General features: G+C 39.0%; 1 protein-coding gene across 8 annotated transcripts in view; it reads right to left on the bottom strand.

The window, feature by feature from the left end:
- Window positions 1-25,690, bottom strand: part of Alpk2 (alpha kinase 2) — a 170,240-nt gene that overhangs the window by 65,139 nt on the left and 79,411 nt on the right. For all 8 annotated transcript variants that reach the window (XM_087192049.1, XM_087192050.1, XM_021239234.2 and 5 more), the window contains one exon: window positions 18,499-20,173. In XM_087192049.1, the coding sequence (XP_087048175.1) occupies window positions 18,499-20,173 (1,675 nt within the window). The remainder of the gene's footprint in view (window positions 1-18,498; window positions 20,174-25,690) is intronic.

The raw sequence follows: 25,690 nt of genomic DNA, 5'->3' as shown, positions 1-25,690 counted from the left end.
TCAAAATGGCCCTTAGATAGAGTTGTAGTAATGGTTCTTAGACCTGTGTGTTGGGCTGAGCTTTATTCCAGTGACTTCTGTTTGGTTCATTGTGCACACATGCCTATATTCCTTCTGTTAATGATTTGAAGAGCGGTCAGAGGGGCAGGGTAAGTCAGGCCCATGTGATGTATGAAGCAAATAAAGTCTTTGGTACTAGTGGTTCGGGGGTGGAGGGGCTAGGTGGAGGTGTGGACCATAGAAGAAATATTATTTGTTTGGCTTTGGGCTTGGTTTCTTCCTACTCTTTAGGCCAGTGATCAGGCCTACAGATTCTGGAGCCAATCTTCCTTATATTGTCATCTATATACACCATACTTCAGCTAAACTAAGCCAATTAATACTCTAATGTGGGCATTCTTTACTATGACTAATTACATTGGAAATTTATCTGTTCAATAAGAACTGTTTAGGTCTGAGTCTCTTTTTGTATGATTAATTTGTTATGTGGATTTAGAAGTAATTAACCTGCATTTCTTTAAAAAGTATGTTAAAATTCACATTTTTATTATCACAGCAATTAGCTTAGGTTAGTGAGATGGCATTGTGGATCACATCACATACGCATACACACAACTAAGACCAAACTACTTTTTGTTAATATGATCTTCTGCTCTTTGTTAATGTGTCATATCACAAAAGATAAACACATACCACACTGTCTGAAAGGATGGAATTCTCACATCTGACTTTGAATGTGTTATTTTTACCAATATTAACCCACTCATCAAACTACTACTACAGAGACTACCTCCTCTGGACAAGTCCTCAACCACCAGGTAATAATGCATTTTTATCATCTGGTGGGAAGTTGCAGGCTGTTCTGCACACTCTCAAAGGATGCAAAGTGTGTGTCCAGGACCCAGCTCCCCCATCTCCACAGTAGAGCTGAATGCCCAATGTGGAAGAAAAGGCCTCACCACTGCCCTGAGAACTGGCCCTAATTATAGGCCCAGCTATTGGTATATGGTCATAATTATAGAGGCCATGGGCCTTCTTTTTTCTTTCTTTTCTTTTTGGGGGTGGGGGTACTGGGGATTGAATCCAGGGTCTACCACTGTGCTATATTCCCAGCAATTTAAAAAATTTATTTTATTTTATTTTATTTTATTTTAGATAGGGTCTTGATTAGTCTCCCTGGCTGGCCTCAAACTTGTGATCCTCCAGCCTTGGCCTCCTGAGTACTTGAGATTATAAAACCGTGCCACCATACCTAACTATTTACTTTTCAAAAGTATTCATTAATTTATTCAAATGAGTACTGTACAGAGACAGAGTATAAAGTCGGTGAGGTATCCACTGAAAGGGTTTTTAGTGACAAATACATGTCCCTCCCACCTCTGCCTTCCAGTGACTCCATGCCTTTCAGCAGAGGCAACCACAGTTATTGATGAGTTTATTTTAGTTCCAAAGAGAGTTCCGGAACTCAGACCTAAAATGGAATCAGGGAAGCTATTCTGAGTCATGGATAGAGACAAGGGCCTGGAGTCAGGCAGACTCTGCTAAAAGCAAGGTGCCACCGCTTGCATTGCAGAGCCTGGATAAGAGCTGGGTTTATCTCACAGGGTGGTTGAGATAAGGAGATGAGCCAACCCAAACAGAGGGCTTAGCACAGTCCCTGGCACATATTTCCACTCACTATGTGTCAGCTCTCATTAGCAATTGGGCAACTGGGTGATGTGGAGGAAGGTGGAAGGAAAAGATGGGCAGGCTGAATCCTTCCTGGGGAAAACCCTAAGCCCTTGATACTCAAAATGCAGTCACTGGAAATTCCTGGGAACCTGTTAGAAATCCAGGATCTCAGGCCCTCCCCAGACCTGCTGAGTCAGAAGCTGCATGGTGACAAGCCCCCTAGGAGAAATGCAGCTATTCCTGTGAACCTCAGAAGCCTGAGGCCTATGCCACAGATCCTGCCCTGGGGAAATGGTGCTGCTATTTCTTCACCTGTGGACATGAGCCCTTAGACCTTGTATGATGAAAACTAATGACAAAAAGCTATCTTCACCCCACTGTGCCATAGTGATTTCCCAAGCCAGATTACCTGTGACCTCACAGACCACTAGAATGTGTCCTCTTTTGTCCTGTAGCTTGAAGGTAACCCGAGAGATAGCCCTGAGGATTGGTGGCGTGTTGTTTTTAAAGTAATATAAGAGACACAGTGGAGCCTGTCCAACAAGCAGCAGATCTGCCAGGATGCCAGTGGGACACCTAAGCCCTGACAGTAGGGGCTGCCTTAGCCAAAGCTGGTCATTACAAATATGAGGTCTCCAAAGGTTGAGGGCAGATAGGCCAGAAGGACTCTCAGGTGACAAGTGCTACTGTTTGCTACTTGCTCCAAACCAGTAGACCATGGGTGGGGATATATGGCACACAGGAAATGGCCTTGCCCTTTAAAACAGAATTGCATACTCTAAGGGCAGATGCAAGTAGTGCACACTGACCCAAACCCATAGCATGCACAACCCAGCAGTGAACCCTGATGTAAGCTATGGGCTTTGAGAGTTTGTGATGCATCAAGTAGGTTCGTGGATTGCAACAGTGGAGAAAGCTGTGCCTGTGTGGGCACCAAGTACAGTATAGAAGAGTTTTCTGTACTTTTTGCTCAGCTTTGCTGTGAATCTAAAACTATTCAAAAGATAAAGTCCATTTTTAAAAAGAGAGAGAGAAAGAGGATGGCACTGGGTCAGCTGCAGGAGAGAAAAAAAAACACCAAGGTTTCACCCTGAAGCAGTGAACTTTTTTTAAAAGTTACAATGAGAACAGAAATAACTTAGAGCTATTGTTTAATCTAGGCACTCTAGCCAGTTGTGGTTAGTGAACAGAAATGTACCTAGTGTGACAGAGGAAGTAAATTTTAAATTTTGTTTAATTTTAATTAGTGTATTATAAACTTAAAACACTGATATGTGTGATTCTATTAGGAAAAAATTAGTAGATTTGGAACAATTTGGAAATATGAAGCTATACTTTCAATTGTCAATTTCACGAGCTCTAAATGTACATTAAGTATTTCCAATGAACATTTAGCATCCAAATTGAGATACGCCACAAGAGTGGTACACTCAAGAAATTTTAAAAGCTTAATACCAAAAAAGAATGTAGAATATTGTTTAATAATTTATATATTCCTTATGTATTAAGGTAATATTTTGGTTATTTTGGGTTAATAATATATGTTATTATAGTTTATTTTACCTGTATTTTTGTATTTTTTTAAAATGTGGCTTCCAAAAATGTAAAATTATATATGTTTGCTATATACACAAATACATACATATGTCATAAAATATACTGCTGGTGAGAATGTAAAATGGTATAGCTGCTTTGAAAATCAGTATAGTGGTTCCTCAAGAGGTGACATACAAAGTTACCCAAGAGAACTGAAAACATTTGTCCACAAAACACTTGTACACAAATGTTCATAGCAGCATTATTCACAATAGCCACAAAGTAGAAACAATTCAAATGTCCACCAACTGAATGCATGGCTAAAAACAAATGTGATATATCCCTAAAATAATCCGTAAGATTATTCAGCCAAAAAGAAATGAAGTGTTGATAGATGCTCCTACATGGATGATCCTTTAAAAATATGTTGAATGAAAGAAATCGGACACACAAAAGCCACATACTATATAATTCCATTTACACAAAATGCCCAGAATAGGCAAATTCAGAGGCAGAAAGCAGATAAGGTTTGCTGAGGAGTGAGGGTATTTGCTAATCTTAACTCATACCCATTAACAGAGAATGATTGCTAATGGGTATGAGTTTTTTAGGAAATGATAAAAATGTTTTGGAATTAACTAGTGATGATGGTTGCAGACCTTGTGAATTTTTAAAAATTATATATGTGGCTTGCATTAAATTTCTATTAGAGCTGATTTAAGCAAAACATCTGTTTGCCTTCTCACTTCTCACTGGTACAGAATTTAGCCAGAGCTAATCAATGCAGATTAACATTTACTCCCTTCTATGCCTGGGGATATTTGGCAATGACCTTTTTGATAGGCACCATGGGATGGGGTATTGAGGGGAAGAAACTGCTACTGGCCAGAGACACTTCTAAGCATACTACAGTGCACAGGACAGGTGCCCGTAACAAAGAACTACCCACCCCACACTGCCTGCACCGTGAAGATTGGGAGCCCCACATGAAAGGTTGCTCAGAGGTGCCTACCTCAAGCACAGCCTCCATTGCTCTATCCACTTCCCAAACATCAGAGTCTGGGGATAGCCTTCCCAGCGGACCTTTCTCCTGGAGTCCACAAATCACAGGCATCCTCAGCTCTTCTTCTCAGGACAGCAGGGATTCTGTGGGTGTGGGGACAGTCTAAGCAGCACATTGAAAAGGACCAAGAGTTCTAGAGTGATTGGCTTGCCTCTGGCCTTACTCTCTGATGCTTCCTGAATCCCAAAATGTTAAATTAACGGGTCCTATTCCAGGAAGATTGCCATTTTTCTAGTTCTTTTCTCTTCTACATCTGATTTTTTAAGCCAAAGACAACTGGAATTCGCATATTCTGTGTTATGAATAGGCTCCTTGTCTGATGTCTGAGGTAAAAAGAAATCCTGACTTGCTTTGGACCACTTGGATGTAAATGACCTATTCTGTCTGTATTAGTTTCTGTTGGCTGCTGTAACAAATTACCACAAACCTAGTGGCTCAAAAGTACATGAATTTATCATATTACAATTCTGAATGTCAGAAATTCCACATGAGTCTCAGTAGGCTAAAACCAAGATGTGAACTGGGCCATGTTTCTTCTGGGGGTTTTTGCAAAAAGAATCTCCTTTCTTTTTTCCAGCTTCCAGAGATGATCAGCCTACCTTACCTTCCACCATCTTCAAATCCAGCAGAGTAGCACCTTCAATTCTCTTTCCAACTCTAACTCTCTCATCTTCCTCCTTCATTTATGAGAACCTTGTGACTACAGAGACTCGCCCACAAAGCTCAAAATAATCCAGGTCAGTAACCTGAATTCCATTCCATTGACCAGTATCCTAATGTATTTACAGGTCCTAAATGCATCCTGTATTTACAGGTCCAGTATGCTAATGTATTTACAGGATTTACTGTATATGTCATTGGGGGGCATTAGTCTGCCAGCCATACTGTTAAATGGACAAGGACAATCAGCTGGGGGATCTCATGGTTACACTCCGCAGCCTTCATTGCATAAGGAAAAGGGATTGAGCATTTTGCTCAACTGAGGAATTCCCTCAGTCTGAATTTTGAGGTAGTTATATGCAGACTTCAGATCCTAAATCTCAGTGGAACTACACCCCAGAATGAACACAAAGAGGTTTATGAAGTACTGTTTTATATGTATATCATTGTATAGTATAAAACAAATTAATATAATTCAATTATTTATTTTGGTTGTTATTGTTTACAAGGATTACTATGTTTCTGAGATTGATGTCATAGTAGCTGAGTTTAAATTCCTTTTACCATCAACTCAACATTTATTGAGCTCTCCTCTCTGTCAAGTACTAGAAGTGCTCAATAAAGCTGAGCCTTAACCCACGAAGAATTTACAGTCTAGCTGCAGGGGAAACCAATCTAATCCAGGATGATTTATGGCAAAGGCTCTGAAGTCAGTAAAATAAAAGCTATATGACTATAGAGGAGGGCATGAATTGGGCTGACCGATTATGCAAGAGATTAGAATCTCAAAAGCATTATGAAATAAGCAACATTTAACCTTGCACCTTCAGGAGTGGGCCAGAATTCTTCAAGGTCAAACCTCAAAAGGGAGTTAGTTCCCTCAGTGTTCTAGAGCATGGGAAACTCTACCTTCATGAGAAGCTTTAGGAAGTTGTCTTAATTTGAATTTATCCCCAAAAAGTAGATCCTGAGATGAGAATTTTGATACAGTAAGGTTGTTTTTGTTTTGTTTTGTTTTGAGAGATGACTGCAGAAAGCATGGGAGAGATGGGAATTGTGGGACAGGGATAAAGAAAATAGCCAATGAATGGTGCACAAATGAATATGTTGTTGCTAAGGACAACAGGGGTCTGAACACATGGCATCCCTCTAAGACACTGAGTGACATGTGCTTTAGAATCATTCCATGATAAGAAGATGTGGCTGAGATATTATCTACCAACTCCAACTCTGCATTGGTTAAGAATTTTTCTGACATTCAGGTGCACTTTGGAGTATGGCCAAGCTACCTCCCAGGTCATGAGGAAGATTCTCAGGAAGTGGGAGCTGTCAAGAATTGTAAATTCTCAAGGGGACCAAGAAGCTATTAGGTAGGACATCATTAGCATCTGCTCCAAAACAACTAGGTAACTTCATAAACAATCTGGATGTTGGGGCCAGTCAGTGGGATACTTTTACCTGAACGATTCTGACTCTCAGTCAGAATTCAATGGTGCCATTATCTCTACTGGCTTCCATTTATCCTATGATGATCTGATTTCCTTATAGAACCTGAACTGCAGTTTTACCACATAACATAGATTGCCCTAGGTATGTTAACTAACCTCTTTGCCAGCTCACAGTTTTGTTGTATGAATTACAGGAAATACCAAGTGTCAGGCTTTAATATAGTACTGGGAACACACAAACACTCAATGAATGATTACTTCTTTGTGAATAACATCACTTGGTCTGCCATCACCAGTGCAAACTTTTGACCAAGTATAGAAGTTGAGATGGTAATCTGAAAAGGTACCTCCAGGATGGTTTCATCTTCAGGCTAACTACATGAGTGATTGATAGGATTTGTACCTTATTGCTTAATTTTGGTAAATAACAATTTCAGAAAAATAATCACTAAATTTCACTAAATTGTCATCTAAATGTTATGCAATCAGCAAAATAATGCCAATAACATCCTCCATAAGAGCCTCTTCAACCAGTAAATAGACTAATCTCTAGTATAAACTAGGTACATGTGGAAGCTATGTAAGACTTGGGGGAGGCATTTTAATAGATCACTACATTAGTGTATCAAATGGTTCCTGACTTACTTAGGGGTCTGAATGTAATTTCTGAGGGTGACCTTATGTCTTGGTCAGCTCAGGCTGCTATCACAAAATTCTATAGACTGGTTGGCTTAAAAAAGAGACATCTATTTCTCATAGTTATAAAGGCTGAGAAATCAAGATCAAGTTGCTGATTGAATCACAAAAGTGGAGGACCCACTTTTGGCTAGCATACTTCTGCCTTCTCACTGTATCCTCACATGGCAGAGAAAGACAGGGAGCAAGCTCTCAAGTGCCCTTTCTTATAAGGGCACTAATTCTATCATGGGGGTCATGCTCTCATAACCTCATCTAACCATAACCAAAGGCCCATCTCCTGATACTATCATATTAGAGATTAGGGTTTCAACATATGGATTTTTAGGGTTACATTCAGTCCATACCACCTTACCATTATTGAGTAGCTTCCCCTCAGGGGATTTGGCATTTTGTACACTATAGTCTCAGTATATAAGGTTCCAGGAAAATGATAATAAAGGAAACTTTATCCATATTTTTGGTCCTATTTTTTACAATATTAACTCATTTTTTGAGCCTTAGACTTTCAGGGGCATGTACCCAGCATGTAACTTTAGTGTGTGTGTTTATAACTATGCGATTTCCTTAGTAACCAAGAAAACCATTCTTTTGCTGGCTTTTGGGCAGTCTCTTGGTATCTAGAAAAGCTGTAGTATCATAATACATAAAACAATATTTTTCAGTAAAATGGAGTAGAAATTACCTATATTATAAAGTAGCTAAAGGAAGAGAATAGAAGCAATTTCCTTTTTAATATTCTAAGTACAGTGTTAATTGTCTTTGCTAAGAGCAAAAGAAGTGACTATAATAGAATCACAGTGAACTGTAAAGACATTAAACTAAGAAATATGACAAGGGCTTTGGCTTAGGGTCTGCCAATGACCAAACAGTGTGACCACAGGAAAAGAGCTCTTACAAAACTGTAAGATATATATATATCATAGATATGATATATATCATATCTATTATATATATGATACATATGATATATATATCATATATATAATGTAACTTTATTTAATTCTTTGTGCCACAAGAAGACTTTATTTCTCTCAAGGTCATAAAAATGATTCCAATATTTTTTCCAGTAGTTTGTGGTTTTGTTTTTTTATGTTTAAGTCAGAGATCCATCAGAAGTTACTTGGGGCTTATTGGAAGGTACTGGTTATCTTCTCCATATGACAGCCAGTTGTGTTAGCATTGAAGATGTTGGATTTTGTCCCTAAAAGTTGAAAAGTTACTTTTATTATAAACCAAATTTAAATATTAGATTTGACTTTGTACTGTCTACTCAGGTGGGTTTATCTATCCACTGGGGGCTACTACTACATCATTTTGGTTACCATAGTTTTATCATTTGTCTTCATAGATGGTTGCTCAGTTTAATATTTTTCCCAACTTATTTCAAAGATTCAAGTCTATCTAAAATCATAGACAAAAAAAAAAAAAAGACAAAGCCTATCTTTGGCACCCAGCTCTAACCAAAGACAGCAGTGAGAGATTTGTTACAGGGACAAAACCCCACCCTCACAGCCAAGTGACCTTCCTCTCAACAGCCTCCCATGCTGCCACTGAAATTCCCATGGCTGCACTGCTCCTCAAAATAAAACTCAGCTGTAAATGGCACACCTGTTCTGGATTAGTTACAATAAATCAGGGACTGTCTATTTCAGTTACACAGACAGGTGAAGAACAAGCTTCATTTATAGAAAGTAGAGGTAAATTCATATCATGAGCGTATCTTTTTTCCACTTAGACACTTGACAAGCCCTAAACTTCCTGTTCCCAAGCTCCTATGAATCTTTATAGAAATGTTTTGAGTTGTAGTATTCACTTCATGTCTATTTAAACCTGCAGCTTGCAAACCTTACTGCCCATGAGAATCCTTCAGGTAGTTTATTAACAAATGCAAATCTGGAGTACACTTGGAGTTCTGCATTCATCAAGTGATTCCAGTGAAAGGATCCAGGCCTCCACATTGAGAAGCCACCCCGAGGACTGATGGTGAACTTGGCCTGCCTGAGCAGAAGGCAGCTCTAGGCCCCAGGAACCAACTCTGCTGCAACAGGCTTCTGAAATGAGCTAGTGCTAGTGAGCATCAAATAAACTGAGTTGAAATCAGTCTACAGGGCAATGATGTCAGTATGATACTGACACTGTGTTGATTCATATGCAGTTGTGCTAGGTAAAGGGACCCTAAACAGATGAAAGAAATTATAGAATCTTGGACAGAAAAGGAAAAGGCCTTTAACTTGGCTTTTGCCTTGGCAGCAGGAGCCTTTACAAGAGAGCTGTACAATAGAACAAAATTTGAAGTAGAGCCTGGCCCTGGGGGTCTTTCTGAGCAGCACACTGCAGGTCTGGCTGTCACAGAGAAGGTGTCCAGCCTCGGAGGCCCATTTCAAAGGCAGCTAGGCCAGCTCGGAGGTCTACTTCTGCTTTCGAGGTCTCAGTACCCCTTAGCCTGCTCTAACGAAAGAGTGGCCAGCATTTCTACTCTATTGTGTATCTTAGTAAGTGTGATGCCAGCATTCAGCCAACCTGAGCCATTTCCCCAGACAGCTGAAGTGAGTTCCTCAGTATATATATGTATTTTTTGCTTTTGATCATCCATGGTCTTAAAATGGTCTATTTCCTAAATGACTTGGAGGAAATTTGATTTCCTCAGAAGCCCTTGAAGATTAAGTGTGAGATTTTATAGAATGTGAGGTGTTTCAGGAGTGCATATATCCCTCTAGGGCAGAAACATCTTAAGTGTGACCTACTTCCACTGTTACAAAAGTAGTATTGAATAATCTGATACTTCATTCCTTGGCTAAAATTGTGGGAAGTCAGGAGATGGACCCCAGGATCCCTGAGAAAGCCCTTCAAGATGTGCACAAATTTTAGATCTTGGCAGCCCTACTAAACAAAGGTGGGAACTTGGATTCCTACCCCCAAAATATTCTTGCATTCCACTTCCTGAGGTCTCCAGGACCCTCTCAAGTTACCAGGCTGTGCCTCAAGTTACCTAAGATTGTGCAAAGATTTGAACAAAAACACCCATGCCCTTGCCCTCCCCTAGAACTACTCTAGTGGAATCAGTACCTCCAGGGCAGGGCTTGTAGATGTAGAAGGCATCACAGGTAGTTCTGATGGTTCCCCAGCCTTGCAGTTGTAGTGAATCACCTGGCAGCTTTCAAAACTCCCAGTGCCCAGGCCACATTGTGGATCTGATCATGACAAAATCTCTGGGGGTGGAATTCAAGCAGTTCCCTGGTGACTCCATATTTAGCAAGGGGTGGGCCCACTGCATTTGAGTCTTTTCCAGATCAGGGTTTCCAGGATGTTGGTGTAGATAGGAATCTGATTAAAATGGAGGTTCTAACTCAGGACTGGAGAGCCTGCATTTTTAACTCTTGATCCACAGCCCACACAGTGAGTTGCAGGGATCTAACTACTAATAACCTTTAATTGTTTAACATAGACTGAGTAGAACAACTATAGTGAGACCAGACATTAAAGAATTTTGCCCACCCAGGATGGTTAGTGGCATTTGGCAGAAATGGCACCACATGCTTTGTTATTAAAAACAAAACAAATGTTCATGTTACTCCCTGGGTCTGCCATGGAACGGTGCTGACAAGAGGTTCAACTGCCACGTGTTGAGAGAGGAGCCGGTAAAACCTCTGTCCTGCCCGTTATCAGTAGAGGTCTCGCTTATCAGGCTTCTGGAGCCACTGTTTTAAAAGTTGTTGTTTTGGAAGGACACAAATTGTCATGAAAAGTAATTCAAAATTTCAGGTCCTTCTGTCCCAGATATGAAGGCTATATTGTAAGAAGGTTTAGAATTATCTTCTTTTCTTTTCCTTTATGCCCCAAGATATTTGCTAGAGACATGCTTTGTGTTCTGCCCATTCCTGGATGCCCACACATTTGCAAGCTGTTGTATCTTTATTCTTGCTTTGCCTGACAGCACCTAGGCTGAACTTAGACAAATTTCATGCCACCATCAGCTCAGATCTTAGCACAGAGGAGATAAATCAACTGTTACTTAAAACATAACTGAGAGCTGGTGGTTGAGGGTGGCAGTGTCCACCTTAAGAGACTTGAATATATCATTTAGTAGGAACTGCTGGACTCAGACTGCAAGGTCTTAGTCTCTTTGTCTGCCTTATCCTTTCTGTTTAAATCAATCAATCCTCAGATGGTGAGCAAATCCAGGAATGATGGCAAACCTAGACTGGTCCTTTCATTCCAAATAACACAAATACTTCTACTGTTAACTACCTCTTAGAGACCAAAATAGCCTTGGTTTCTTTGACCTCAAGTACAACTAGGCTTATCTGATCTGTCTCATAGGTCCATCCAGGGCCCTCTTTCCTAGCTAGACCCTCAGGTGTTGGCTGTGAGGTTGATGTTGTCTTGGCTACTCCTAAATATTCCTGGCAGAGAAGTGATCCAGAACTTTTATCTGTCTGTAGACATGGGTTGAGACTTTAACATATTTATTGATCACCTACTAGATGCCTGGCAATATGCTAAACTTCTCTTTTAAAAAAATAGGTTATGATCATCTCAATAGATGCAAAAAAAAATCTGACAAAGTCCAACACACATTCATGATTAAAAAAAAATCCCTACAGAAAACTGGAGTAGGAGGTCTTTATCCCAATCTGATGAAAGCCATCTATGACAAGCCAACAGCCAACATCATACTAAATGGTCCCAAATTGAAAGCCTTCAGGAACAAGACAAGGATGTCCACTATCATCATACCTGTTCAATATAGTTCTGAAAACATTAGTCAGAGCATTTAGACAAGAGAAAGAAATAAAGGGAATATGGATAGGAAAGGAAGAAGTTAAATTACCAGTATTTGCTGATGACACAATACTGTTCATAGAAGACTCCCAAAAACTCCACCAAAAGATTCCTAGAATTAAAAACCAAATTCAGCAGTAGCAGGCTACAAAGTCAACACTCAAAAACCTGTAAACAAATAACAATTTACTGAGAGAGAAATTAGGAAAACTACGCCTTTCACAAGAGCATCAAGAAAAATTAAATACTAAGGAATCAATCTAACAAAGAAATAAAAGGCCTATACACTGAAAACTATAGCACTCTGAAAAAGGAGATCAAAGAGGATGTCAGAAAATGGAAAGATATCCCCTGTTCTTTGATAGACAGACCCAATATAGTGAAAATGGTCATACTTTCAACACTGCTATACAGATTTAATGCAATCCCAATCAATCAAAATACCAATAGCATACCTCACAGAACTAGAGAAAACAATTCTAAAATTCATATGGAACCAGAAAAGATCTATAATAGCAAAAGCAATTCTGAGCAACAAAGAAGGGAAGGCAGGGGGCATCACAATCCCTAATTTGAAGTCATATTACAAAGCTACTGTGATTAAAAACAGCATAGTACTGGCCAAAGACAGACCCAAAGATCAATGTAACAGAATAGAAGATGCAGAAACAACCCAAATCACTCTCAGCTACCTTATCTTAGACAAAGGGGCCAAACACCTTCACTGGAAGAAAGATAACCTCTTTAATAAATGGTTCTGGAAAAACTGGATTTCCACATGCAAAGACTAAAACTAGACCCATATCTAACACCATGCACCAAACTAAAATTGAAACAGATTAAAGATCTAAATATTCAAACAGAAACACTAATCTACTGGAAGATAGAATAGGTAGAACTCTTTTTTTTTTTTACTTAAATTCTTTTATTGGTACATTGTAGGTATACAATACATTTACATTTCTCATTGGGAATTGTACCTTTACATAATGCATTTTGGTTCTTATTTTTTCCCCATTCTTAGCCCTCCCTTCACCCCCTTCACCCTTCCCTATTTACAAAGACTTTGTTTCCATTTTTTCCATTTCTTATCATTTTTCCTTTCCCTTCTTTCCTTTCCCCTGCCCCTCCCACTACCCCTACCCTTTTGGACCTTTTCTTCCTATTTTGCATTATTGATTATTCATTCTAATCATTGATACATTTTAGGTATACAATATAATGACATTCATCATTGGAAATTTGCACCTTCACATAGTCTCTCTTGGTTCTTATTTTTCACCCTTGTCCAACCCTCCCTTCAAGCCCTCCATCCCTCCCAGAATAGGTAGAACTCTTGAAAACATAAGTGTAGGCAAAGACTTTATGAACAAAACCCCAATTCCACAGAAAATATCACAAAGAATCAACAACTTGGATCTCATCTTATTAAAAAGGTTTGCACAGCAAAAGAAACCACCAAAAGAGTGAAGAGACAACCCACAGAATGGGAAAAATTTTTTGCCAGCTGCTCCTTAGACAGAAGACTAACATCAAGACTATATAAAGAATTCAAAAAAAAATCAGACCCCTCCCCAAATTTAAAGACCCAATCTAAAATGGGCATCTGAAATGAATAGACACTTTTCAGATGAAGAAGTACAAATGGCAAATAAATATATGAAAAAATGTTCAATATCACTGGCTATTTGAGAAATGCAAACTAAAACAACACTGAGATTCCATCTTACTCCAAAAAGAATGGCTGTCATCAAGCAATAAACCAATAACAAATGCTGGCAAAGGTGTGGGAAAAAGGAACCCTTCTTCACAGTTGGTGGGAGTGTGAATTGGTGTAACCAATATAGAAATCAGTATGAAGATTCCTCAAAAAAATAAAACTGGGGGTTCCATTTGATCCAGCTATCTCCCTTCTTGGTATCTTCCTGAAAGAGTTAAAAGCATCGTATCCCAGTGCTACATGCACACGCATGTTTATAGCAGCACAATTTGTAATAGCTAAATCTTGGAAACAGCCTAGATGGCCATCGGTGGATGAATGGATAAAGAAAATGTGGTTTTTATATACAATGGTATACTACTCTGCCATAAAGAAGGATAGACTTGAGATATTTTTAGGTAAATGGAAACACATTGAGACCATACTTTTAAGTGAAATAAATCAGACACATATTTTTAATTTGGCATTGTTTCTTTTGTGTGAGAAATCAAAAGTGTAAATAAGGACCAAAATGGATGACAGATATTGAGAAGTAGGAAGAAAATATTCAAGTGGGAAGGAGAACAAGGAAGGGGGAAGAAGAAGGGAAGGAAGGGAAAAGGAAAAAAGAGAATGGAAGGAAAAAATGGAAATAAAGCTTTTGGAAATAAGGAGGGGAGGGGAGGGGAATTGGGAAAAAAAAAAAGAAGACTCAAGGTATATTATGTACAGGTACAAATTCCCTATGATGAATGTGATCATTACATGCATCAAAAGTGTACAAATAAAATTAATTTTATAAAAATAAAAATAAATAAAAATCTGTATAAAGCATTGTCAATAAATGGTATTGGAAGAATGGAACATGCACAGGCAAAAAGCAAACCTTAACATAAACCTCATACCTTCAACAAAAATCAAATTAACATGAATCATAGATTTAAATATAGAACATAAAGCTGTGAGAATTATAGAAAAAAATATCTTCAGGATCCAGGGCTAACCAAAGAGTTCTCTACCTCTTTATTTAATCTCTTGGCTCTGGTGATAGATGTAGGAACCTACACGGTGATAAATATCTATGTGGTTTTTTTTTTAGTGCTGAGGATTGAACCCAAGACCTTATATAGTCTACCACAGAGCTACCCCCACCCCAATATCTATAGATCTTAATAAGCATGCACACACACAAGAGTACAAGTAAAACTGGGAAAATCTGAGTAAAATCATATTATATCAGTCTTCATCACGGTTGTGATATTATACAGTAATTTTGCAAAATGTTATCATTGAGGGAACCTGTACAATGCACACAGCCATCTCTCTGAATTATTTCTTACAACTACATGTGAATGTGCATTTGTCTTAATAAAATTTCAATTAAAAACAGGTGTAAAACCAACAGAAGCCAGTTCAGGAAAGAAAGCCAAGGTTGTAGGTGAATCGCCAGCATTCACAGAGGAACATAAATACAGGGCATGAATAGTTTTTATAAAAAACCAATCCATTCCCGAGGCCTAAAGAGCCAAGGGAGGTGCATTCCAATAGTGAGGAGCTGGCAGTAGCATCTTAAAAGTGAAGGAAACCAAAGAATATGCTCAGGAAAATAAAGGGTATTGAAAATAATGATCACTGGAATAATACCCAACTAGATAATCAATCTTATATTATACAGACACTTATTTATTCAATGATTAGGTGCCTATTATGTGGCAGGTACTTTTCCAGGAACTTGGAATTTATCAGTGACATAATACACTGGACAAATTTCCTTCCATATGGAGTTCACTTGCTTGCTTAGTGTTTATTCCTGGTCCAAAAGACTCTTAGTTCCCAGAACCTGAGAATCCATTTCCATACTGTACACCTGCAACCTCATGACCCCAAATAGAAATGCAGATCTCCCTAGGATGAAGCAAGGGATCTCTGCAGAAGGACAGACACAGCACTTCTGATTTAAGAGTGAAGATGATCTTACCCCAGGGTGGCTAGGGAAAGAAACTTAAGATGAGCAGATTGGCAGGCCTCGCCTCTGAGTTGAATCAGGAAAGTGAACTCAAAACCAAGGTGAAGAGTTGGCAGTGTGACCCTTGAAGAGGTTTCAAGTTAGCCTGGAGTAGCCAGTATTTTCCACTCCCAATCAGGAATTAACTTTGGAATCTTCCATAAGTGTAGAGAAGCTGGGGCACCCTGAGTAAGTACTACTTCAAGACAAACCAGAACAAGATGGCCTTGCACTGAGAGAGAGAGAGAGACAGAGAGAGAGAGAGAGAGAGAGAGAGAGAGAGAGAGAGAGAGAGAGAGAGAGAGAGAGAGAGGTATAGGTAAGAAGTAAATACAACTGGAAACATATTTTTAGTTAGGAAAAATTTTGCAAGATGCCCTGTTTATAAAACAGAAAATTAGAGATAACAGAATTTTTCTCAGAATGCTAAAATCAATATGCAATGAAGATAACATACTAAATGATACGCTGCTGATCACTATTTCTGCAGAAGGACAGCTCAAGGTAAGTGAATCAGGCAAGACTCAAGAGTGGGCAAGTTTATTAATATTAACCTTTAATTAACTCAGAATTTTTAACCATTTAAAAGTTTTAGGTGCCCACAGCCTCAAAGGTCTGAGAAAAAATATTTAAAATGTCTTTGGATTTATTTATGGAAAGATTCGCCAGTCTTTTTTCTTTCCTGAACAGTATTATGAAAAATTTTACTAAGTTCCCAATGACTCTCACATTTCTGTATCACATTTGCAATAATAATTAGCCATTTGCTATCACTTTGGCCATATTTTATAGTGACTTCACCTTGGTTTTGAGCTCATCTTCCTGAGATCTCCTAAAATTAAATAGTAACATTTTATATGGGTAAACTAATAAACTAATCTGCATATTTAAATATGACAGTCACTGTGGCAAAATTTTCCTGCTTTAGTCCTGAAAAATAAATGCCACAGTTTGTATAAAAATCCCATTTTTAACTTAAGTTTGCATAGAACTGCTCCCAAATGTTCAGCTCCCATTCAAATTTCTGCTGTCCCTTAAGTGAGACCATTTCAAAGTGAGACATGGTCCCATTCCCTGCAAAAAATGCAGCCTATTAATTGGCTATCTGTACAGGAATGTGTAGAGTTCCGAGATAATTGCCTTAGTCACATTACAAAGCACAGGTCAAGGTAAGGTGGTTATGCATTCATGAATGTGCGTGAGAGAATGTGTAAGCAGAAGTGTTCCATTAGAATGTCCAGAGACCACACACAATAGATGACCTTGGTCCCAGAGACAACCCATTTTATTTAGCTACATTGCTAGTGAATGAGTGAGCCTGCCGGTCACAGAGTTTTGATTTCAGAATTCAGTTCAGGCATAAACTGAAGATAACAGGGTTCCTCCCTTCCATTCCTTGAAGTTTTGAGCATTGAAAGAGTTAGAAATTGCCTTCCATGGTAGTGAGTCCAAAACTGACATTGTTAATAGCCCCTTTTACTACTTTTGGGCCATGTTTTTCTCATCCCCAACCTTTAATAAAAAAAGCTATTTGCCCAATGAAACACACTATCAGTGGATAAATAGCTGTAAAAAAGCACTTAACAAGGAAAAGAATTTTATGAATAGAAAAGAAGTGCTATATCTATCCACATAAAAAATTAACATTGACACTTTATTTTATATTAATATTTGGCCAAACCATCTCCATAAACTTATTTTAGGCATGAATCTACCTATGGTCACACATGTATGAGCTGCTAAGTGGAATATTTAAAGAACTAAATAGCACCAAACAGGCTTGCCTGCAAAAAGTAAAATATACAATTGTGACTTTTCTCTGGGTAATTTGACTAGCAAAACACATCTTAGTCAAAAGCTTCCTAGGATCTGTAGATTTTTAGATGGGCTATTTTATAACAAGTTCTTTAGAAATCAGTATAATAATTTTTTGTTATTTCAAAGACAGAGTTGAGTAAATTGTATTAGGGAATGTTTGGTTTTCTTTGGATTCTCTAGTCTTCTGTAAAACTAATACAAGATTCCTAGTATAAGTTTGCAAAAAAAGGGAACATAAATTATAATAAAAATAATTGATAAATAACTTAAAGATATGGATCTACAAAAGACAAAATCTTGTCCATAGTTTAGCATCAGTGCAAAGCCCACTTGGAACTCTTTAATATAAAAATAGAATTAAAAATTCAAGTGGTATGTCAAGTACCATATTCTTTATGCATTAATTGTTCCTATTAATGTAATTCCATCTTTTAAAATGACTCATATCAATATTAAATTTTCTTCCAATTGTTTTGACTACTTTTATATTTTGTGGTCTAAGAAAAGCAAAATAAAGCAAACAGCTAATCAAAAATATCCCACCATCATAGCATAATCAACTTTGTTTACTTTCTCCAGCATTACAAAGTGAATTCTAAAAGCCTTTCAGACACTGACATTTTTTCATTTATATTATGAATTTTGATTCAAGTCCAAACCTGCCATTTTCAAAGTGCACCCAAAAAATGATAAAAAAGAATGTGGTTTTTTTCCTTTAAAGGCTACACTCAAAACATTTCCTTGCGAAACTTTCTGAATAGTAAACATTGCCTAGTAAAACACATGCAGTGGTCAAAATATCAGATTTCTTTTTCCAGCTGTCCAGAATCCCATTAGTGCCTCTCACTTCTATCAGTATTTTGCTATAATTAGGATGGCTTAGGGTTTATCTGGGCCGTTTTGCAAAACCAGATTTCCTTCCTAGCAGCAGCCACTGTCATTTACAAGTCCCCTGATGGCACTGAAAGGCTTATTTTGATTTACATTATGGTGCAGGAATCCCAATGGTGAAGCAAGGAGAAGCGTGCACACACACACACACACACACACACACACACACTTGCACACACACACACATCACCTTTTCTCCTTTAAGTTTTAGAAACAGGGGACTTACCTGAGGATGATCACTCTGGTCTGGAGCCTGGCTTGTTTCAAGTAGGTTACTAACCCTCAGCCCTTCCCCTTGGAAGCCTGTGTCCCCTTTCTTAGGTAGTGCGCCTGCTGAAGGTTGTAAGGTTTTTGTGTCTTGCTCTGCAGGAGAGGAAGTAACACTTTCTCCTTCAAGGAAGTGAGAATTCCGGCCAGGAATGCCTGATGTGGCATGAGGAGTCTCTTCTTCATTGCTCCACATTAGTGGTGCCTGAGTAGGTCCCTTGGGAGGGGGACTCCGGATGCTTTCAGCTGCACTGTCTTTCAGGGTCAGCTTCTTAGCTTTTCCCTTCGCTCTAGGTCGCCGCACACTGGTAGATTTCTGTGTACTCCTTTGGCTGCCTGAGTTCTTTTCCTCGGCTCTTTCCTCCACCATGGTCTCCAAACTCTGCTTCATCCCTGATCTTTCTGACCCCTCAGACAAGGGCTTCATCTCCAGCTCTGTTGCCGCTTTATCCATGGCTAGGAAATTGTCACTGGCGAATTCCTCTCCTGCTTGGTGGCTATCTCTGGTTTCTTCTTGAATTCCTGGACAATCATTCTCAGCAGCCTCAGAAGTAGTGGGGAATGGACAACTCTCTTGTCCGGTCACCGTAGCCGTTCCATCCTGGCCAGGTCTGAGAGTAAGAGTCCCTGAGAACAGGGACGATGCACTGTGCCTGGAGGCACGGCTGCTCCTGACCCCCACTTCTTGGGATTGTGAGTGATAACCACAGAAGCCAGTGGTGGCCTCCATAGGCCCTGTGTCACCCGACACCCAAGGCCCACAACCCATTTCACTGAGGAAATGCTCACACCCACCCAGGATACACTCACTGAATTCCATCTCCTCGTCATCGCTTTCTAATAAAAAAACACGCTCAGTCCCCTGCAAGCTCCTTTGCCAAACTGCATTAGAGTAATCCGTCATAACATCGGAACATTCCAGATACTCCAGGTCATCATCTGAAAACTCCTCAGTGTAAGTTAGGGTTATCTCTGGACAAAGTTCATAATCGCTGTCAGAGTCCTCACTGGGCTGCTTGTTGACCAAAGCTCTCTCACCTGGGTAAACCCATGCAGTTGCCTCTGACAGCGGAAGGGTGAAGCTAATATATTTCTGAGCTTTGGGATATTCATGACTAGAGGCTAAGACTTCGTCATTAGGACCATCATTATTTAGGCTATCATCCATTAACTGTGAGACTGGGGGAGGTACTGTTCTCTGGTGGTTTTGGGGAATAGTACTTGAATTAAGGAAAATTTCTTCTGTGTTATTTGGATCATAAACCTCTGCAGTTTGCCTTGTTTCTTCATCCGGAGGATTTCCAGAATGGGATGCAGTAAGGTCATTATTAGCCAATAACTGGGGTGAGCATAAGCAGTTGCATTTGGGTTGGGAGGAATCAGCTGACAGAGTCCCTGAGGACATGTTTTCTTCTCCTTTATAAGGGTGTTCCTTCTCATGGGTTTGACTTGTAGATTCCTTCTCATAGGCCTCTGTTCCATGTTTCCAACCTGTGTCTCTGACATCTCCCAGGGTAGGAGGGAGCTGTGGGTTGTCTGAGGGGGACTCAACCTCTATGGAAGCAGAGCAGCAGATCATTCCCAGGCAGCTTCTGGCAGAAATCTGATAAACAGCAGCATCGCTTCTGGTACAGCTAGGATGAAGAGAGCATATAGGTGAGGTTGGACATAACAACATTTTTCACATTGCAGCTCACAAGAAGATGGCATTCGGTTTTCTGCGTGTTCAAGGAGATCTGCTGTGCCTCTGGAAAGGGATTTATGGCTAGGGACAACTGGCTGCTGGGCTCTGGTGGCTGCTAGTGCTGAGACCCTGAGAAGCCCAGCATTTTCCTGCTTTCCACAATGTCACCTCAATTTGAAAATACTGAGATTTAGTTAGATGAACGGAAGATATATTTTATATTCCAGTTTCTCCTCTCCTTTGAAGTTAGTTTTATGTTGTAGGAATTTGAAAGAGCATTATTTTTTTCTGGAGTGAGATATTATACACAAATAATGAAAGTGCTCTCTCTCATGTGGTGGAACAATGTCAACAATACCTCTTTTTAAGACCATGCTAAGAAGGCCTCTTTCTAGCCAGGAAGTTGTAAAAATAATACCATAATAGGATTATGTGTTTGAAGGACAGTACCATTCCTTCCTTAATTTAAGGTGACTAAAAGATCTAAATCACAACCATGAGCCCCATTGGCTGGAAACTCATGTCCACATGTCATCCCGGCTAAGGATCAAGCCAGGTGTTCGGCTTTGGTCCAGCAAGGAAGGAATAAAATCCTGGATCACATTGAGCCTGTTCTCCCTGTTCCAGGAGCAATGCTTCCATGGCTCTTCCCTGTTTATTGACCGGAGTCACCTGGAGCTCGAGTCTGCTGGGCTTTACTGATTCATTCCCTACTATGGTAGCACCCTCTCCGAGGCTCTGCATTCCCAATAAAAGCTTGTTACATCTGTTGTGTAAATTGCATTCTCACCATGAAATTGCTAGTTTTACTATGTATTATCCATCTATGCATACTGAAACTGTCAATAAGCATTTTCAGGATGCAGGAGCTTTGGGTATAGCTTGGACTTAGGAGCAATGCTTAGATCTTTACTGACAGTTCTCGGTGTAAAATATGTACAATATCTAACTTGGAAGGGGTCAGTGTTGAACACAAACAAGCTCAAACACCACCCTCTTTGTCCTTTCTCTTCCTCACTGGAGAAAGCCCTTTGCCTTCTCAAGCGCACACTTACCAATCAGCCTTCAATCATTGGGTACCCACTCACATAGCCCTCATTTTCAGAAATCAGAGATGAACTCCGATGTCAATACTGTCTTGTTTCATTGGTAACCAGGCTTCCTAGAAGCCAGGCTTTGTCATGACTCATAGCTGATGTCTGGCTCTGCCTTGGCCAACAGAACAGGGAGAATGAAATTTTAGGCAACTTTCTGGAAAAAAAGTTTCTGCTCCTGTCTATTTCACAAACTGATTCAGGTTCAAATGATGAAATCAGCGTGAAAAGGCTTTATGCCAGATATACTCTCTGATAATATGGAAGTGTCAAGCCTAAATATCCTCTGGTTCTTCAGAAGTGTGCAGGGGAATTATCAGAGAACTCTACTCAAAATTCCTAAATCAGAATCCCTGGGTAAAGCAACTAAGGACGTGTTTTTAAAGACACTGGATCATTCTAATATGAATTGTCCTTGGTCCCTCTTGGACATTTGCTCATCTTCTTCCCCACTAATAAGGCTTTAACCTTCTTAGTTAAAGGTGAATCTTTTGGGCTGGCACTGTAGCTCAGTGGTAGAGTATTTGCCCAGCACATGCAGAAGACCCTGGGTTTAATCCCTGGCACTACAAGAGAGAGAGAAAGACTAAATCTTTTTAGCTGAGGAAATGTGACCTTTGCTGCATTTTCACATTACACACATCATTCTCTTCATAAACTTTTTCAATTAATTCTATTTTTTTATTTGTTCATTTTGTTTTTCCAATGCTTGGGATGGAATCCAGGGCCTAATACATGCTAAGCAAGCACTCTTTCACTGAGCCTTCAAAAAATTCTTGGAGATTTTGTCTCAGTTATGAGTTTCCATGAAACAAAAGAACACTATGGGTCACAGGAAAATCCTAATTCAGATTTCCTGGCCTATGCAGACCACTTACCTTTTGCTAGAGAAACCACCTATCCTGAAGCTACCATAACTTGTGGAGAAAAAAGAGAAAGGAAAGAAAGAAACTAAGGCTGAAAGGAACAAAGGGCCAAGTGAGAAAGGAGGACAATAGAGGATTCTCAACTTAAGGAAACAAACAAACAAACAAAAAGAATTTTAGGAACTATAGAGAAAATAATTGGGTTAAATATATTTAATTTAATGATTAAATAAACAGATGGGAGATTGTTATGATTTAGTGATGAATAATTTTATAGCACATATGTCTTGGTTGAATAAAGTTTACAATCCATCCTAACTACACTAAATACAGAGGAAAAGGGACTGGATTGAGCACAATTAACTTCTCAGTAGCTAATGAATGTTTTGAGTTATGCTTTGTGGTTGACACATCCTTGATAATTGTCTCTAAGCCTCCTACAGTAAAAAGGGGAAAATTAGATAAGGGAGCAGCTATGCTTTAGATCTAAAACATCCCTCAAAGTCTAATGTGTTCAGAGCTGATGAACTTTGGAAAAATGATTAAATTACAAGGGCACTAATTTCATCAATGGATCAATCTAGACTAGTTCACAGCTGAATGGGCTATGGTGGTTTAGATCGTGGGGTTTAGATGGAGGACATAGTTCACTAAGGGCAAGCCTTCAAAGGATATGTCCTTTGACTCTTCTTATCCTCTCTGCTTCCCAGTTGGCATGAGGTGAGTAGCTTTCCTCCACTATGTCCTTCTGCCCTGATACTTCTGCCTTGGGGCCAACCTTAATCATGGACTGAGACCTCTGAAACTGTGAGCCAAAATAAACCTTTTCTCTTTTAAGTTGTATATGTCAGATATTTTGTTTCAGCCATGAAAAAACTGATCAATACAGAACCTAACATCTGTTGAATGCCTTCTATGTTAAACAAAGTCTAACGATTCATTATGTACAAAACTATGGCATAAAGGAGTTGAGTAATATTCCCCCAAGTGGCAAAGCTGGGAAGTGGTAGAGCTCAGATAAGAGCAGAGCCTTTGACTCTGAAGCTTAGGTCTGTGTATGCTCTTACAAAACTGGCATTCAGAGAAGGAAATTGCAGGGTATAGGGAATCATTATATAAATGAAGTGCTTTTGTCCTGTCTTCATCTTGACCAGTAAGCTGGCAAACTTGTGTACAATATGTGCTGGTGCCCACCATTATGTTAAGAACTGAGAAGGAGCCAAGAAGATGTATGAGATATCATGTGCATCCCTGAACTTCTCAGAAAGACTTGCAGAGCAGTGCCATGCTAAGTTGTACAGTACACACTGGAAGGGTAAAGAGAGCTCACAGAAGGGACCTCAGTGATAGCAACAGATGTGAGTGGAGTGGAAATGTAGAATCTTTGCACGATGCTGGCAGAAAGACCTGTGTGTCCCACAGTGATTTGACAGGAATGCAAAACCATCCAGGAAGAAATCCGCTGAACAACTAATTGAGTTCCCTCCTTTCCTGTCTTTTCTTTTGGCCAGGGAAAGCAGTAGCGTTTTCCCATCCTGCTTGGGAAGTCTTGCTTGAATTTTCTAGGTTCTTTTTAAGTTAACCATTTCCTTCTTAAAGTGAATGAGGCCCATGTTACTGTAAGTGGATGGAGCTTCTTCTGAGTTTGAACAACCAGAATCAGTCTAAACTAGAGGTTCTAAAAGTATTGGGTTATCAGGACTCCTTTATACTCCTAAAAATAATTAAGGACTCCACAGAACTTTTATTTATATGGCTTATATCTATGAATATTTATAATACTAAAACAGAAAAAATTTTAATTTATTAATTCATTTAAAAAATTAAAAAAATTCATAACACACTAGCAATGGCCAGGGGAAATAACATGTTTATGGAAACTAATTATATTTTTCCAAAACAAAGCAAAAATTTATAAGTGGCATTGGTTTACATTTCTTCATATATCTTTAATATGAGGCTTAATAAAAGACAGCTGGAGTTTTATATCTATTTCTACTTTCAATGTGATGTGATACACTATTTTGATTGAAGTATATGAAGAAAATCTGGCCTTACATAGATATGAGAGGAGATAGAGAAAAAAGCAAAAAGAAGACTCAACAAAACTGGAAGTTCCCAGTTCAGAGAAGGGATCGAATGATAGTTTTAAAGTTTGGGTTTAAAGTTTTGGATCACTGGCAACAGATACTTTTAGTTTTCCTTTAAGTGCTAGCTTTACTTTTTTCACTTTTCAGAAAAATATTTGCCATCTGTCCATTGTTTTTTCAAGTAAAAATTGTACTCTGTGAAAAGAAGTGATAAGATCAGCTTATAAATTAATACAGGTGTTTTCTGTCATCTCCTCAAGGAAGCCCAGCAGGGTGCTTTGTGTGTGTGTCCCATTTGATTAGATGAGTATTAAAAGGGGCTCTTGTTGAGTTGCCTAGATTTAATAAATTAGCCATTTTCACTAATGCAGCAAGGGCATTATTAAGTAATACTGTTTGCTGTTTGTAACTATAACTATATGGCAGTGAAGAATTCTGTGACAGCTAGTTTTTGAACCATTGCCTTAATTTATGCAAAGCTGCCAAGCAACTTACCTTCCATTGCTTTTTACCATCAGTGCTTACGTCAATACAGAAAAGGGCAAAGAATGTTTTATTTTTACAGTAATAGTTTTGGCCTTATGGATCCCTGAAAAGATTTTAGGGATCACCAGAAGTCCATAAAACACACTTGGAGAACCATTGACTTAAGCTACTCACAGAGCAACCGTCTCACAGGCTATTGGACCCTACAAGTAGAGCTTTAACCTGGAGAGTTGGTTATTTCGCTTGGTATGATCATGTATGTGCCCTGTTAGGCAAATGATTGTCTTTGTTTGCTATGACCATTTATGCAATCTCTTAGGCAGATGCTTAAATCTCTTGTTTTCCTGCTTTGCAAGGGAGAAGGAAGACCTATGTCTGGTCTCCACCCCTAGAGATTATGATTCAATGTTTACCTAGGCCTAAGTGATTCAATTTGGGGGAGAAGATTGGTTCTACCAATTTTGGAAAGGCTAATCCTGGAATTTCCTCAGGACCCAACAAACTTTGTAAAATATTGTACTTTGGGAACAAAAGGTAAAAATGTAAAAACTAAGACAGACCAGAATCCAGAAGACTAGTAACCATATCAAATAAGAATATGGTGACAAGGGATTGGGAAGTAGAATGTAACAAGTACAAAAAGAAGACACAGAGTAGTAATTTATTTTCTCTAGTTATCATCACAATGTGCTCACCAAAATTGGTATACTTTTAAAACCCTAAATTTCATCACCAATCATCATCATTATTAATACTGCTCTTGGAGTATTTTTACATGCATTATTCATACATTCCCCTGGCCATTAAGATGGGTGACTCTACCAGCAAAATAAAATGAAAGCAGGACAGGTATTCCTGTATGGATTTTTTTTTAAAAAGTGGATTATCCCAAACATCGCTGCTTTTCTCTTGCCCTGTTATCTGCCCTGAG

This window comes from Heterocephalus glaber, unplaced genomic scaffold (genome assembly GCF_053883595.1).
Source record: "Heterocephalus glaber isolate CG9 unplaced genomic scaffold, H.glaber_assembly_v1.0 deba00000331, whole genome shotgun sequence".
In the NCBI taxonomy this organism is placed as follows: domain Eukaryota; kingdom Metazoa; phylum Chordata; class Mammalia; order Rodentia; family Bathyergidae; genus Heterocephalus; species Heterocephalus glaber.
The sequence above is the reverse complement of the archived record's forward strand: the minus strand, read 5'-3'. Positions and strand labels throughout refer to the sequence as shown.